The sequence below is a fragment of the Osmerus mordax genome, chromosome 26 (assembly GCF_038355195.1).
Source record: "Osmerus mordax isolate fOsmMor3 chromosome 26, fOsmMor3.pri, whole genome shotgun sequence".
Lineage (NCBI taxonomy): Eukaryota > Metazoa > Chordata > Actinopteri > Osmeriformes > Osmeridae > Osmerus > Osmerus mordax.
The window spans coordinates 6,031,690-6,046,799 of record NC_090075.1 but is presented as its reverse complement, the minus strand read 5'-3'; the positions used below and the strand labels follow the sequence as shown (position 1 = coordinate 6,046,799).

The window sequence follows — 15,110 nt, the reverse complement described above, 5'->3', positions numbered from 1 at the left end:
CACACTGTCCACAGTGGTAAAAGACACACACAATGACACACACTTATTATAAGAGACATAGTGTCTGGAACAGCTAAACCATCTTGGACCGTTCATGCCTAAGGGTTGCAAACAGCAGTAACCAGGAAGTATAACCAGGAAGTGATGTCAGAACAAACCACACGTATGTATTTTAATGATATTCATTACTACAATGATCCTCAAATCCTGTCTTTTGTGCAATGGAACAGGGATGGATACTAGGGAAAGAGGGGAGGGCGGACAACAGAGAGCCGGGAGAACAGAATAGAGATGAGAACAGGATGGAGAGCAGAGGAGAAGAGGATGAGAGAGGTGAAGAGGAGGAGAGGGCAGAGAAGGTGGAGAAGGTGAAGAGGAGAACATGAGGAGAGGGCAGAGAAGGTGGAGGAGGTGAAGAGGAGAGGTGAACATGAGAGGGCAGAGAGAAGGTGGAGGAGGTGAAGAGGAGAAAGCAGAGGCAAGAGCAGAGAGGAAGTGGAGGGAGGAGGCGAAGAGGGGAGAGCAGAGAATGCAGAGGGAGCAGAGGAGGTGAAGGAGAGAGGGAGTGAAGAGAGCAGAGGAGGTGAAGGAGAGAGGGAGTGAAGAGGACAGAGCAGAGAAGGTGAAGGAGAGAGGGAGTGAAGAGGAGAGAGCAGAGAAGGTGAAGGAGAGAGGGAGTGAAGAGGGGAAGAGGAGGTGAAGGAGAGAGGGAGTGAAGAGGAGAGAGCAGAGGAGGTGAAGGAGAGAGGGAGTGAAGAGGAGAGAGCAGAGGAGGTGAAGGAGAGAGGGAGTGAAGAAGGGAAGAGGAGGGTGAGCAACAGACAGTCCAACAACATCAACTTGATAAAGTTATTTTATTGAACAGCGGAAGAGGACAAACGAGGACGTGAGACTGTGGATCTCCTCGAAGCATTGATCTCCTTCCTAGTAAAGTGCACTTCATATTCACCCCCAACCCTCACGGTCTGACCTCACTTCCTCCCCCACTTCCTGCTCCCACCCTAGGATCCATATATGAAGGTTGAGACACGTCAGTTGATTAGGTATGGGCCTTTGCGTATTTTGTGGGAGTAAATTGCTCATGAAAACCGACAGTTTTGTCTAACTGAACTCATTACGGTGGAGGCAATATTAATTCAATTTGGCCTTTAAGTAGATTTATATTTAGTTGGATTGTGTCATTATTATATAATACATTATGTAAAATGTCCTAAGAATAAAGACACATTTATAACTGATCGTGTGTGATGATTCAGTTAGCTTTCAGCTAATTGCCTGTTGCTATAGGTGACAAATTACCACTGGTCCCAAGAAATGCAAAACTTCATGACGTTGTAGTCTCAATCTTGCTATACTCACCCTAGGACCCTGTGATGAGAGCACATCCCAGGGCTGGACCAGAGAGGAGGGGAGGAAGGAGGGGGAGAGGATTGAGTCGCGGCCGCAGGCACACTGCTGAGGAAGAGAGGAGCTGATCGGTGCCTGCTCGGTGCAGAAGTGCTCATGGAAGATCAAACACACCTCATACACACACCTCTCACGCACACACACACACACCTACACCTCACACACACCAAGCTCACACACAGTTGCCTCAGCCCAGGTGTTCCAGTTCCCCAGGTGAAAGAAGGTGCGGAGTGGAAGGGAGGCGGAGGAGAAGAGGAATGTGATATATTCATAGTGTGATTCAGGTTAAACAGCACAGTATTCTTACAGGTTCACATGTAGTCAAGTAATATCCTTTAGTTCCTCCTCTAACTTCTCTGAGATTCTAGTGTCTCCCCCTCCCAGCTGTCAAAAATATATCTGTTCTTTTCAGTCATGTCTACATCAGACGGTGTGTATGTATACATCACAGAGACCACGGTCCTCGTGTGACATTGTTCCAATTGTGGTGTCACAACCTTAGTTTGGCACCTCTTACATTACCTCAGACAGACAGACACACAGACCAACCGACACACACACACACACACACACACACATACAAAAGTCGGGGAAGTGGGCGGGGTCAGGAGGCCATGTGACTGCTCTGGCAGGACAGGATGGGTGAACGTGCAACACAGTGGTTACCACTCCGGCTATCGAGGTCACACAGAGGTCACCATAAAGACACTATATAGGTCAAACAGAGGTCAATATAGAGGTGTAGAACAGTCCAGATGATAAGGTGTGGCATCCAGTCGTGTAGAACACAAGCCTGGACCTGAAGTATCTTCTGGTTCCTTCACTTGTGGTGCTGTTGTTGTTGGATTGTGTTGTTCTAAAGTGCAGTCCAGATGCAGGTGGGTGAAGGTGTTTCTATCCTTGCCGAGAGCAGGAAGAGAAGGGGCTGATGGGACATGTAGTGCAGCGACCCCAGAGGCTGCTAGGAAGGGGAGGGGTGTTGGCACTGAGATGTCCTGAGGAGAGGTCAGGGGTCACAGCACCCACCCTGCTCTCTCTCTCTCTCTCTCTCTATTTAGCCCTCTCTCTTTCTCTCTCTCTTTCTCTCTCTCTCTCTCTGTTTAGCCCTCTCTCTGTTTAGCCCTCTCTCTCTCTGTTTAGCCCTCTCTCTCTCTGTTTAGCCCTCTCTCTCTCTCTGTTTAGCCCTCTCTCTCTCTCTGTTTAGCCCTCTCTCTCTGCTCCCCTTTCTTCGTTTCGATCTCTCCATCTTTCGTAGTCTCTCCCTCTTTGTTAATCTCTATCTTAGTCTCCCTCTTTATCTCTACATCTTTCTCAGTGTCTCTCTCTCCTCTCTCTCTGTCTATCTTTCTCAGTGTCTCTCTCTCTCCCACCTCTGTCTTTATCTCTCTTAGTGTCTCTCTCTCTATCTCCTACCTCTCTCTTTCTCTTAGTGTCTCTCTCTCTCTCTCTCGCCTCCCTCCGTCCGTCACTCCCTGGACTGGTAGAAGAGGATGTATCCAGACTCGGAGTTCTTGGAGATGTCCGAGGTCAGGCCGTAGAACTCCTCGATGGCCTGGGCGTCGATTTTCTGAACGGACAAAAGGATAGGAGGTGAGGGGGGAGTATACCACACAGAGACAGGGAGAGACAGAGACAAAGAGAGACAGAGAGAAAGACATAGAGAGACAGAGAGAAAGAGATAGAGAGACAGACAGAAAGAGATAGAGAGACAGACATAGAAAAGAGAGACAGAAGGCAGAGGAGCAGGAAATGACAGAGAAAAAGACAGACAGACAGACAGACAGACAGACAGAGAGGATGAGTAGTGAATGTGACAGACACCCCGGGTTGCCATGACAGCAGCAGCTCTTTGTCACTCACCTCTACGATGTCATCATCAAACAGCAGCCAGAACCCATGACTCTTCACTATGGTGATGTAATGACCTCGGTTGGGTCCGCTGGGGGGAGGGGGTGGGGGGAGGGGTGAGGGGGTGGGCGAGGGAGGGAGGGAGGGACAGCATAAACATCAGCAGTAAGGCTAAGGGGGAAACATCCAGAATGAGTGTGTGAGAGTGAGTCAGAGTGTACTTGTGTACGTGTCCTACATTCCACAGTGATCATTTATACGTGTGTGTGTTTACGTGTGTGTGTGTGTTTACGTGTGTGTGTCCTAACTCCCACAGTGATTATTTATACGTGTGTGTGTGTACGTGCGCTCATGTCCTACCTCCCACAGTGTACCACCACGGCCACCAGGTCGTACATGCGGTCCAGGTTGAGGGCGTCGGCCGAGGTGTTGAAGAGGCGGAGCTCCAGGGGGAACACCACGCGATAGGACAGCTTGGTGTAGCGGTGGAGCTGCTCCATGTACTTGAACCTCTTCAGGTGCAGAGCCAGGATCATGGGGAGACGCTTCACACGCATGCTGGGGGGCACACACACACACACACACACGCAGATGCATGCACACGTTGACGGATACACAAGCAGATAAGTGTGGGTAAAGACGTGTGTGCGGGCAGATGTGCAAGCGTGTGTGCCTGTGCGAGTGTGTGTGTGTGTACCTACCGTTTCTGAGCCTCCTGTTTGCTACAGCAGGTCTCACAGTAGTATTTATATTCACTACACAACGTCTCTGTGTTGCTGAAGTCCCTGGGGGAGAGAGAAGGGGGAGACGTGGGGGGCAGAGGGGGGAGGGCGATGTTAGCAGGTCTCCCATTCTGGTTCTGGGGTCTGGTTCTGGGTCCTGGTCTGGGTTCTACCTGAGACAGTGTGTAATAGAGGTGTTCTGCTCCACATCCACAGAAAGATCCAGAAAGTCCTCGTCTTTACTGCTTACCTGAGGGAAGGAGCAGAGCATCAGCCCTAAGCATCTCACACACACACACACAGCTCCCTCCCAGCTTCAGTGTTTGCTGCACAGACAGCTGTGTCTCTGGGCATCACACGCACGTTACTATGGTGAGTCTGTATATGGTCATCCCTCTCTTCCTTCCTCTCCCTCTCCCTCTGTCTCTCTCCCTCCCTCCCTCTCTCTCTCTCTATCCTCCCTCTCTCTCTCCTCCAAGGACAATAGTTCTGACGTCAGCTGGCAACTCTGGTCTCCATGATGACAGGAGATTTTACACAGTCGGCTGTGTGTGTGCGTAAGTGTTTTTGCGGGGCAGAGCATTTGAGCAGAGCGGGGAGCGGATTTTGGACAGAGCACAGAGCGGGAAGGACGGAGCGTTGCCCTATGTCCCGCTCCAATTTCGTTCCAGGAATGCTCACGCCACGAGAATCAATCTGTGTCATGCACAGTCATCAACAGTAGACTATTTTCAGTCCAAAAATCGCCTCAATAATGGAATTCACCAAGTACTTCAAAAGATAAACTGAGAAGTCATACAGGTGTACTATTAATATAAAACTAACTAACAACGATGATGTGGTACAACAAAAAGAATGTGGTAACATCGTTTCAGTCAGTAAAGATTCATTTTGGAATCTAAAAAGACACCTCTCTCGAAAACATAAAAGTGTGCTACGTGAACACACTGGGAAGAAAGCTAAATGTTAGCAAATTCGGTTATTTGTAACAAAGTAAATATAGCCTAATATTCTAACACAAATTAGTTTTGTCATTCAAAGTAGGCCTAATATGGTTTGTTTAATTTTACAGGACTTTTTGTGTTATATTCCTTTTTACGCAGTCCTAATTTGTAATTTGAGATTCTCACCGCTCCACTCCGCTCATATGCTCTGTTGCGGGGTGTGTGTGTGCATAGGTGTGTGTGTTTGTGGAGAGTGTGAGTGCATTTGCATGTGGTCGCCACGGTCACCGTCTCACCGTCTCACAGTTGAGGCAGCGCGTCTCATTGGTCAGCGTCCCCTGGAAAATGTCATGCACCCAGGTGGGCTCCGCCTTGGACTCCGCCTCCGTCTCCGCAGCGACGTTCTTCAGACGGCCGTTGGGCCGCTCCCCCCTGCCGCCCTCCCTCCCCCCCTCCCCCCTCCTCTCCTCCTGGAGGATGTCCGCTACTGTGTTGAGAAGGTAGTTGAGGAACTCATGGGCATCCTGCTGCATGTAGTTATCAAAGAGATCTAGGGGGAGAGGGGAGAGGTAGGAAGAGAGAGAGAGAGAGAGAGAGGGAAGGAGGGTGTGAGGAGGGAAGGGAGAGAGAGAGGGGGGGGAGGGTGTGAGGAGGGAAGGGAGAGAGAGGGGGGGAGGGTGTGAGGAGGGAAGGGAGAGAGAGGGGGGGAGAGTGTGAGGAGGGAAGGGAGAGAGAGAGGGGGGGGAGGGTGTGAGGAGGGAAGGGAGAGAGGGGGGGGGAGGGTGTGAGGAGGGAAGGGAGAGAGAGGGGGGGGGGAGGGTGTGAGGAGGGAAGGGAGAGAGAGAGGGGGGGGAGGGTGTGAGGAGGGAAGGGAGAGAGAGAGAGAGAGAGAGAGAGAGAGAGAGAGAGAGAGAGAGAGAGAGAGAGAGACAGAGAGGGAGGGAGGAGGCAGTTGAGTGAAGCAGTCTAACAGAGATGTTCATTGTTGGTCCACATAAAGAGCTTCCTGTAGTCTAACAGCAGAGAACAATCTGCCTCTATTCAGCTCTGCATGACCTTTATCACTGACCACAGCACACCTGCCCTGCCTCCTCCACCCCCCCCCCCTTCCCCACGATGCCCTCCACCCTCTTACCCCTCTGCCCTGCAACCCCTCCTTCACCCCAACCCCCCCCCCCCCCCCCCCCCCCTCACCGTTCTCCTTGCGTAGTCTGGAGATGAACTTCTTGGGGGGTATGACCCCCACCTTCTTCTTCTGGGTGGTGATGCTGTGGAACAGGTCGGCCAGGCAGGTGAGCAGGGTCTCCTTCCTCTTCTGCTGGGCCCGGTAGCCCAGAACGTTCTCCCGGAACGGCCGGCAGAAATACAGAGCCTGGAGCACGGAGTTACAGTAACATGTGTTCCCAAACTGGGGGAGGAGAGGGGGGGGGGGGAGGAGGAGAGGGAGGAGAGGGGGGGAGGAGAGGGAGGAGGAGGAGAGGCGGAGAGAGGGAGAAAGAAAGGAGAGGAGACAGACCGAGAAAGAGAGAATATACAAAACTTTAAATGAGAGATCATGGCTGCATGCAGTACACATGTAGCCTGGCAACATGGCTGGAGGTCAGGAAGGAAGTGACGGAGCTCTGACCTCTGAACCCTACAGCCACCCTGGTGGTCCTACAGGGTAACAGAGATGACGGACACTTACGTTGACCAATCCAAAGTAGTGTTCGTTGATTGGGAACTGCTCCGGACCAATGTCTTTCTCCAGAGCAGAGGCATTGGTGCCCTGAGGAGGAGCGAGAGAGAAGAGAGGAGGAGAGGGAGGGAGGGAAGGAGAGATATTGGTTACCGCTAAAATAAAGGTTACATGGACAATCGTGCAGTATGAGTGACAGGACTGTTGGAGCCAGAGAGGAGAAAGATATCATCTTATTTAGTGCAGCCCTGACAAGGACAGGTGATATTGGATTTCCTGCTGTACTTTCGACACACACTTTTCTGTACGTCGCTTCGGGTAAACGAACACACCGTCAAACAGAAATGTCACCACATTCCAGTAACTGGTGTATTTCCCAAAGTCTCCAGTTCCCCGGCCGGACAAGCCCAGCTCATTCATTGCGAGTAGCATGAATCAGATCAGATCTCTCCTCTCTGGAGGGTATGTGTCACTGAAGGCATTGAGGAGCGTTTAACGTGCTGTAATGGACGTCACAGCATGGTCCTCTGCAGAGCCCTCAGACTTCCAGCTCCTCTCCTGGATCATTCCAGGGCTTTGTTGAGGGAACGCGAGATTCTTAAACGACTGTCATTTTCTCTCAATAAAGCCGGAAGTGAGTATCTTTCTTTGTTGGGCTGCCTTTTCAACTGTAGCCTACTCACACATGTACGCAGTCGCACGGTCACACACAAAGATACACACACACACACAGGTACAGATTCACACAAAAGTATGCACACAAATATACACACACACAGACACAATCAAACGTATGACTATCAGCGTAAGCAGATGCACCCTATTCCGTCACTAACAACGAAGTAAAAACGACTTGAAAGTTGCCCTAAACAAACACCCTCACTCTCGTGCTAGACCGGTGTTGTGCCCCCAGAGGCACCCCCTCCTGGAAAAGCACCCCCTACCATGGACTATTCGGTTTTCAGACCTGTTAAACCTATACATACACAATTTAAATGTACCTAATGCTGGGCTAAAAGGGAAGAAACGTATGCGGGTGGAGAGCATTTCAAGGCAAGCCTTGTTTTCCATTTGATGTAAATGCAATGCACCCCTTCAACTCATAATAGCCCGGTTCTAACGCGACAGAGCCATGTTCTTCGCCACAACCGGATATGTTAATTCAGGACTAAAGTGCACCTGGACCGAGGCGGCACCTGTCATCCCGGACTGACGCCCGCTTGTACAGAGAGAGCATCATTTGAGACTGTGAGCATAGCTGTGTTGGGTCATGGACAGCTACTAGCCTGCTAGAGGCCCAAGCTTGTACTATAACCTACTTAGCTTCCACACATAGCTCCCCTTAACACCCTTGGCCGCCCACCCCCTTTTTCTCGCATCCCACCCTCCCCAGGAATGAGACTGTGTCGCTAGGAGATGTAAGTCGCCGTGCCGGTTTGATATCGACTGTGAGAGCGAGTCACCGACCATGTCCATCACACAAGGTGTTTGACATTGACTCGTCAATCGATAGCCAAATAGCTAGCTCAGTACTTACCATATTACAGATGGAGGCGATATTTCTGACAGTCATTTATGTTACAGGGTCCCCCTCACCGGCATCTTTATAAAATAAACATGATTTCGGAGCAGCGCAATGTTTAGAAAAGATGTGAATCTATTTTAATTCACACAACCGCTGTCCAGAGGCCACTGCAACCCAAACGCATTAAAGGGAAGCGGTGCCCCGACCAGATGACACACACAGCAAAAGGCATTCAGCCTCAAGCAACAATTTAAATCGCTAACATGAAAAGTCAGGATGACGTCATTGTCGCGGACATCTATAATATTTTGCTGTGAAAAATGCTATGCTAGCGAAATGCATGAATGAATAGTAAACAAAGTTGTGTCAGGTTGATAGCAACGGATTACAACCACACACTAGCTATGGAAACACGGAGGCCCGCCTACTTCAATGCACAAGCAGAGGGGATTGGTAGAGTACGCCATTATTTTATTGACAGACCCATCTGACCACTGATAAGCCACGGCGTTTAGTCCTTGGCGCAGTAGCTGCCAGTCGCCTGAGTTGGAGTGTAACAGGGGTGTTCGGGATTTGAAGTTTTCATCGGAAGGAAAATTCTCAAACTCTTACCTTTACTATACTATATCTACTACTAACAAGAATTGCCTATTGCCAGCAGTATAACACAATAAATATACAGAATAGATATGCATACAAAGAGAAAGAGAAAAACTGAGATTGATAGAGAGAGAGAGAGAGAGAGAGAGAGAGAGAGAGAGAGAGAGAGAGAGAGAGAGAGGGAGAGGGAGGGAGGAGAGAGCGAGAGAGAGGGAGAGAGAGGGAAGGAGAGAGGAGAAAGGGAGAGAAGGCCAGCAGAAACAGAGAAATAAGGAAAGAGGGACAGAGAGATAAAACACAGAAAAAAAGAGAGAGGGAGAGATGGACCGAGGCACAGACCCAAACCTGGTGATTAGAAAGCTACTGTGACAAAGATATGATCTTCCTCCGGTCTACTTTGAAGACCGACTGAGAAAGAAAATCTCCCTAAGTCATGCCCCAGGACACAGCCCAGCCCCCTCTTCTGAGGTGTGTGTGTGTTTTAGCATGCCCCCTAAATACCAATTAGACGGCAATAACGTAGCGGGAGGGGAAGGGAGATGAGGTGGGGGGGTGGGGGTTGACGTGAGGAGGGAGGGAGGGTGGGAGAAAAGTGAGGAGGGGGGAGGGAGGTGAGGAGAGAGGGATGGAGAGGTGGGGTCTTTCTCTCTGGGCCCAGCAGGGGGTCAGCCTTCCCAGGTCTGTCATCCTCTCCTGCTTTGTGGGCCCCAGCTCGCAGCCTGCTGATAACGATCTCTGCAGCATTTACATGCACACAAAGAGGAGGGGAAAGAACAGGTCACTGTGAACAACAGACTTCAAGAGAGGATGGCAGAAAAGGAAAGAAAGAATTTAGACGGAGAGAAACAGCAGCGTGGGTGTTTTGAGGGAGGGGGTTTGGGGCGGGGGGTTAAGGCTTGGGGGGGGGGGGTGGGGGGGTGATTAAAGTTAAATGAGCTTTTCAGGGATAGTTGTTGACCTGAGAGCTGGAATGCAGCAGGGTTTATATGGTAAGCTGATTGACAAGTTCCCATCTATAACTGTGTTTACTTTGGCTCGTCTCACATGACATGAGAACACACACACACACACAGTCGTCTCTGAGTTGTGTACAGAATGTTCTCAGAAACTTTCCCTTTGGTTGACAGCTGACTGAAGATTAGAGGAAAGTTTTGCATTCAGACAGCTTCTAATCCAGTCACAAGTAATGTTTTGTGCACGTATGAATGCTTCTCCAGCACAAGAAGCTTTAGGCTTACTGGCTATAACAGTGGTGTGGTGTAAGGTATGGTTACTGGCTATAACAGTGGTGTGGTGTAAGGTATGGTTACTGGCTATAACAGTGGTGTGGTGTAAGGTATGGTTACTGGCTATAACAGTGGTGTGGTGCAAGGTATGGTTACTGGCTATAACAGTGGTGTGGTGTAAGGTATGGTTACTGGCTATAACAGTGGTGTGGTGTAAGGTATGGTTACTGGCTATAACAGTGGTGTGGTGTAAGGTATGGTTACTGGCTATAACAGTGGTGTGGTGTAAGGTATGGTTACTGGCTATAACAGTGGTGTGGTGTAAGGTATGGTTACTGGCTATAACAGTGGTGTGGTGTAAGGCTGTGGTTACTGGGTCCATGCTTGTGGAATCCAACAAGCCAATCTGGCTGACTCACCTGACACGGTTAAATCAATCAAACAAGTCTTGAGGTCATCTAATAAAGCTTAAGTGGGTACTGTGGTGCCTCTGGTCTTCCTGTGGCATCAGCAGACTGACTGCTCCCTTAAAATACCTGCTGGGGTTCAGAGAGGATGGAAGGAGGGAGGGATGGACAGAGGTTAATGCTCCAAACAATCTCCATGCTCCAGTGTGCGTGTGGTTATGTGTAAGGGGGAGGGCTGCCTTGTAGTCAGACAGCCAGGTTACAGTCTTCTCTCACATAGTGGACTGCTACGGATCCAAAATATTCGCAAATGTTTCTCATCGTTCAATCTTCCAACCAGGCGAAGATTGGAGTTCATGCTGCCTTTGTCTCCATCACCTAGCTATTTCTCACTCTCTCTGACTCACCTGGAGGGACAACACTGCTGCCATGGCAACGCCAGAACCCCACGTTCACAGACGGGAGCACTGGAGTTTAGGGTGACACCGCAAACGGGTTCAGAGTGGGTGTGCGAACATGTGTTTATGTGTGTGTTTGTGTATATTCAGTTATAATATAATATTTATCATATAAATAGAATTCTTGTAGCTTTCCTCTCCTCTCCTCCTCCACTTCCGACAAAGCAGAGGGCTCCCATGTTTCGCAGTCGTCAAAGGGTGACCTTGATTATACACACACACTCTCACCTGTGTCTGAGTCACACATACACACACTCACACACTAATCTCTCTTTGTTTTCTGAATCACACAAACAGCTGTGGGTGGAAGAAGATCTCAACAAGGTTTGTGTGCATGCGTAGGTGCCTACACAACATTGTGTGTTTACAGAGTGTGTGTTAACAGTGTATGCGAGTGAATGAAACTCATAAAAGACCTGAAGTTTATTCTCCAGTAAACAGAGATGAGAAGCAGGAATCTCCACAGCCCACACAGGTCTCTTCTCCTTAGTCTCTCTTTCCGGTGTCTTCTCCTCTGTGTGTGGTGTTACACTGTCGTATAGCTGGTCTCTCCTCCCTGGTCTCTTTACTTTATTCATATCTCATCATCTTAATAAGGCTTGGTATTTTAGGTTTGATCTGCAAATTAGGATTGACATATACCACACGGTCTAGTCTTTCATTTGTCCTGCTCTCGGAGCATCGACATATCATCCAACATTTTCTACTTAACCCTTGTGTTATCTTCGGGTCATTCTGACCCATCAGTCATTGTGACCCACCGTCGTATTGTGACAACTTTACTGCATACAAAAACAAAGTGAAGCATTTTCTTTTAACCGTTGGGCTGTCTCAGACCCCCCACATTGCGAAGGTTAAAAGAAAATTATTTGTATTTGTTTTTGTATTGGGTAAAATTGGGTAAACACAACGATGGTTCGTTATGAACCTTGGGTCATGTGACCCGAAGGCAGCACAAGGGTTAAAAAAAAAATTAAGATCCATATATGTTTATTGTATGCACCTTCCTGCCACAGTAAATTCTGTGTTTGTTTAAACTTACATGGCAATAAAAACAAATGTTGATTTGGATTCTGATATTCCCAGTAACAGGAGCATCTTGGATGCAGTGCAGCACATTTACGACACAAGTGTTCATTTGACACCATTTCACTTGATGAGTGTTTATTAAGTCACCTCTCATCATCACGAGCATTCCAGGTTTTAAGTTAACACTTTGAAATTATTGTTTTTATAAATATACTATACAGGAATATATTGTTCTGGGACCAGTGATGGCTTCAGTTTGCTTTAGCCCTGGGGGGCATTCTAGAGGGGGGGGGGGGGGGGGGGGGGACGACGACGACACCCAGTGGTGTACCCCGGCCACACACACGCACACATACATACACACATACACATGCAGGCACACACACACATGCACGCGCACACACTCACACCCCTTTTGAAATGCAGAGATATGCAAATGAGCCAACCCAAGGGAATGTTGACATTTCAATAAGAAGAAACCTCTTTTCCTTTGTCCGGATTCTTCCCTGGATAAGAGCTCTGAAGATTTCCCATCAGTCCCTGGAAATGCTAACGCACCTGGAGATGTAAACACAGAGTCGATAAACCTAAACACATCCCTGAATGCTTCTATTCTTTTCACTGTTTCCCTTCTCGCTTCTTTTACATCTGTTACAAACAAAAACAAAACATTTGCCAAAGCCCATTCAGTGTGTGTGTGTGAGTGTGTGTGCGTTGGGACCCTACAGGCAGAGTCAAGTGTGACACGGCTGGAAGGATGGGGGTCTGTCCAGACTAGACACCTGAGCGCCCTGGTGCTGTGTGGAGAGTGTGGATCTCTGGACGTTAGTCCTCCTCTCCTCCCCTCCTCTTCCGCAATCCTCTCCGCCCCTCCTCTCATTTCCCCCCACAACTTCCAGAACCTGCCATTTCTATCATACCTCAATTACTTCCGCAAACACACAATAAATACTCCCTCCATACCCCCCCGTACTCGACAGTATTTACTCCCATTCTGCCCCCATTAGCCATCTATTGTCAAGCCTGTGCGAGTCTCCCCCTCCCTCTCCCCTCCTCTGCTTTCTTCCCCCCTCTCCCTTTCTGTGTTCCTCTCTCCTCCTCTCCTCCTCCCTCCTTTTCTGTGTTCCTCTCTCCTCCTCCTCTCCTCCCCCCTCCTTTCTGTGTTCCTCTCTCCTCCTCTCCTCCCCCCTCCTTTCTGTACTCCTCTCTCCTCCTCTCCTCCCCCCTCCTTTCTGTACTCCTCTCTCCTCTCCTCCCCCCCTCCTTTCTGTACTCCTCTCTCCTCCTCTCCTCCCCCCTCCTTTCTGTGCTCCTCTCTCCTCCTCTCCTCCCCCCTCCTTTCTGTACTCCTCTCTCCTCCTGTCCTCCCCCCTCCTGTCTCCTTGTCCTGCTCTCAACACACACACACACCTCTCATCGGTGTCAGCACACACACCTCTGATTCCTGCCATTCTGAACACACTGTGAACATACACACCTCTCACTAAGTGTTCACCTCAGCGTTCTGTGTGTGTATGTCTGTATGGGGGGGGCGGTCACGTGTCACACCTCAGTTTCTCTGCATGCAGGGTCGAAGAACACACATCTCTGATACTTCCTGACCTAACAAGCTTTCATATGCGGACAAGTAGAGAAACAGTGTTAAATTGGGGACTGGGGCTGAGGCTGGGGATGGATCTAGGGCTGGCTTTGAGGCTGGAGCTGAGGCTGGGGCTGCTAGCAGCAACCTGTCTGCTAACGAATCCTAGGTATTAATTTCATATTTCAGCACACACCCGTCTGTCATCACGGCGCTTATCAATCATACATACCAGAGAGAGTAATCACATAGCCTGTCTGCTTGCATACCTCTGCAGACAGGAAGACTGCTGAGAGATGGGGGGAGGGGGAGACAGGGGGAGACATGGAGACGGAGAGAGGTAGAGAGGAGGGGAGAGGTAGGGAGAGGGGGAGAGAGATGGAAGGAGGGAGGGAGAGGTAGAGAGGGGCAGGGAGAGGTAAGGAGAGGGGGAGAGAGATAGAGGGAGGGAGAGAGAGCGAGATGGAGAAAGGAGAGGATAGGGAGAGGGAGATAGAGGGATACATTACTAAGTGGGACAGGGAATAGAGTAAACAGCAGAAGGTGAATCTATTAACCATAATGAATCATTAACACAGAGAAGGCACACACAGACACGCTTGCTCACACACACCCTGTTAGCATGGTGATCATGGAGTGGGGCAGACCCCCTGTGCAGAGGGCTGGACACAGGTGTGTTGCCAGACATAAAGGTTCTACTGGGGGGGGGGCTTCATTGTATATAGCGGGACAAGTTATCCCTCACTTCTCAGCGTGAGAAATGGTGGAAATGTGTGAGAAATACAAGGTGTTGCGTGAGAGTGTGAAATACGAGAGCCCTGTGTGATATCGTACATTAGACTCATGTGGTTTCCGTGTTTGAGTCGAAATAAGATGATCAGCTGGCCTGTCATTTAGAAACGTTCTTTAGTTTCGCCGTGTTTTCTTAGCCGGCCTCAATTCTGACCTGCGTGCCGACTCCTGGACTTGTGTGTGCGCGTCGCAGATGCTCTTAGAGCGAGCACAGAAGAGCCGGACATGGAGTGCCGCGGTCACGCACCAGTTTGTGTTTTCGGTTAAACTGCGATGATTTTACCAGCCTTGATTAGGATACTGCGTTTCCTTTTCCAGTATTATTAATCTAAATGAATGCACTGACTAATAAAGTAAATTGTTAAAACTTTTCTCTAAAATCTATTTTGTGGCACAGCGGAAATATACTGGGGCACGTGCCCCAGTAAAAAGGGTCTAGCGATGCCCCTGGCTGCACATGTGGCAGCATGTCTGGGCATGCAGACCTCTCCATCCCAGACCCTGGGGGGCATTCAACAGGCGCTCGCGCCTCTCTCCCTCTCATTTTGATCAATAGTCTACCGGCACAATACCCGAATACCTGCCACAAGACCTGCTACGTTCCTGGTGAAGAATGGATGTGCATCCGTGCAACCGTAGCAGCCCACCAGTAGAGCCTCCGGTGTTTGGCCGGCAAATCCACGTGAAAGAGGAAGAGAGCTGCGCGAGCATGCTGCGGGCAGTAGCCAATCAGCTCCGAGCAGCACTGAGGAGCTATAAAAGCCATGAGCATCTTCGTTATCAACATTCAAACAGTAGCGGAGAGAAAGAAGCAAACCGGAACGGAATTACTTTTATTCATCTGTATCCTAACATCTACAGACCTACTATATTTTCGAGGCATTTCATGGGAATA

General features: G+C 49.5%; 1 protein-coding gene across 1 annotated transcript; it reads right to left on the bottom strand.

The window, feature by feature from the left end:
• Positions 1–2,364: 2,364 nt before the first annotated feature.
• On the bottom strand, positions 2,365–6,159 carry usp46 (ubiquitin specific peptidase 46). Its single transcript, XM_067229784.1, has 7 exons — positions 6,116–6,159; positions 5,218–5,471; positions 4,151–4,227; positions 3,957–4,040; positions 3,616–3,813; positions 3,268–3,346; positions 2,365–2,974 (listed from the first exon to the last, which is right to left on the bottom strand). The coding sequence occupies exons 2-7, from the start codon at positions 5,452–5,454 to the stop codon at positions 2,873–2,875; spliced, it is 777 nt and encodes a 258-aa protein (XP_067085885.1). The 5' UTR covers positions 5,455–5,471; positions 6,116–6,159; the 3' UTR covers positions 2,365–2,872.
• Positions 6,160–15,110: the final 8,951 nt, after the last annotated feature.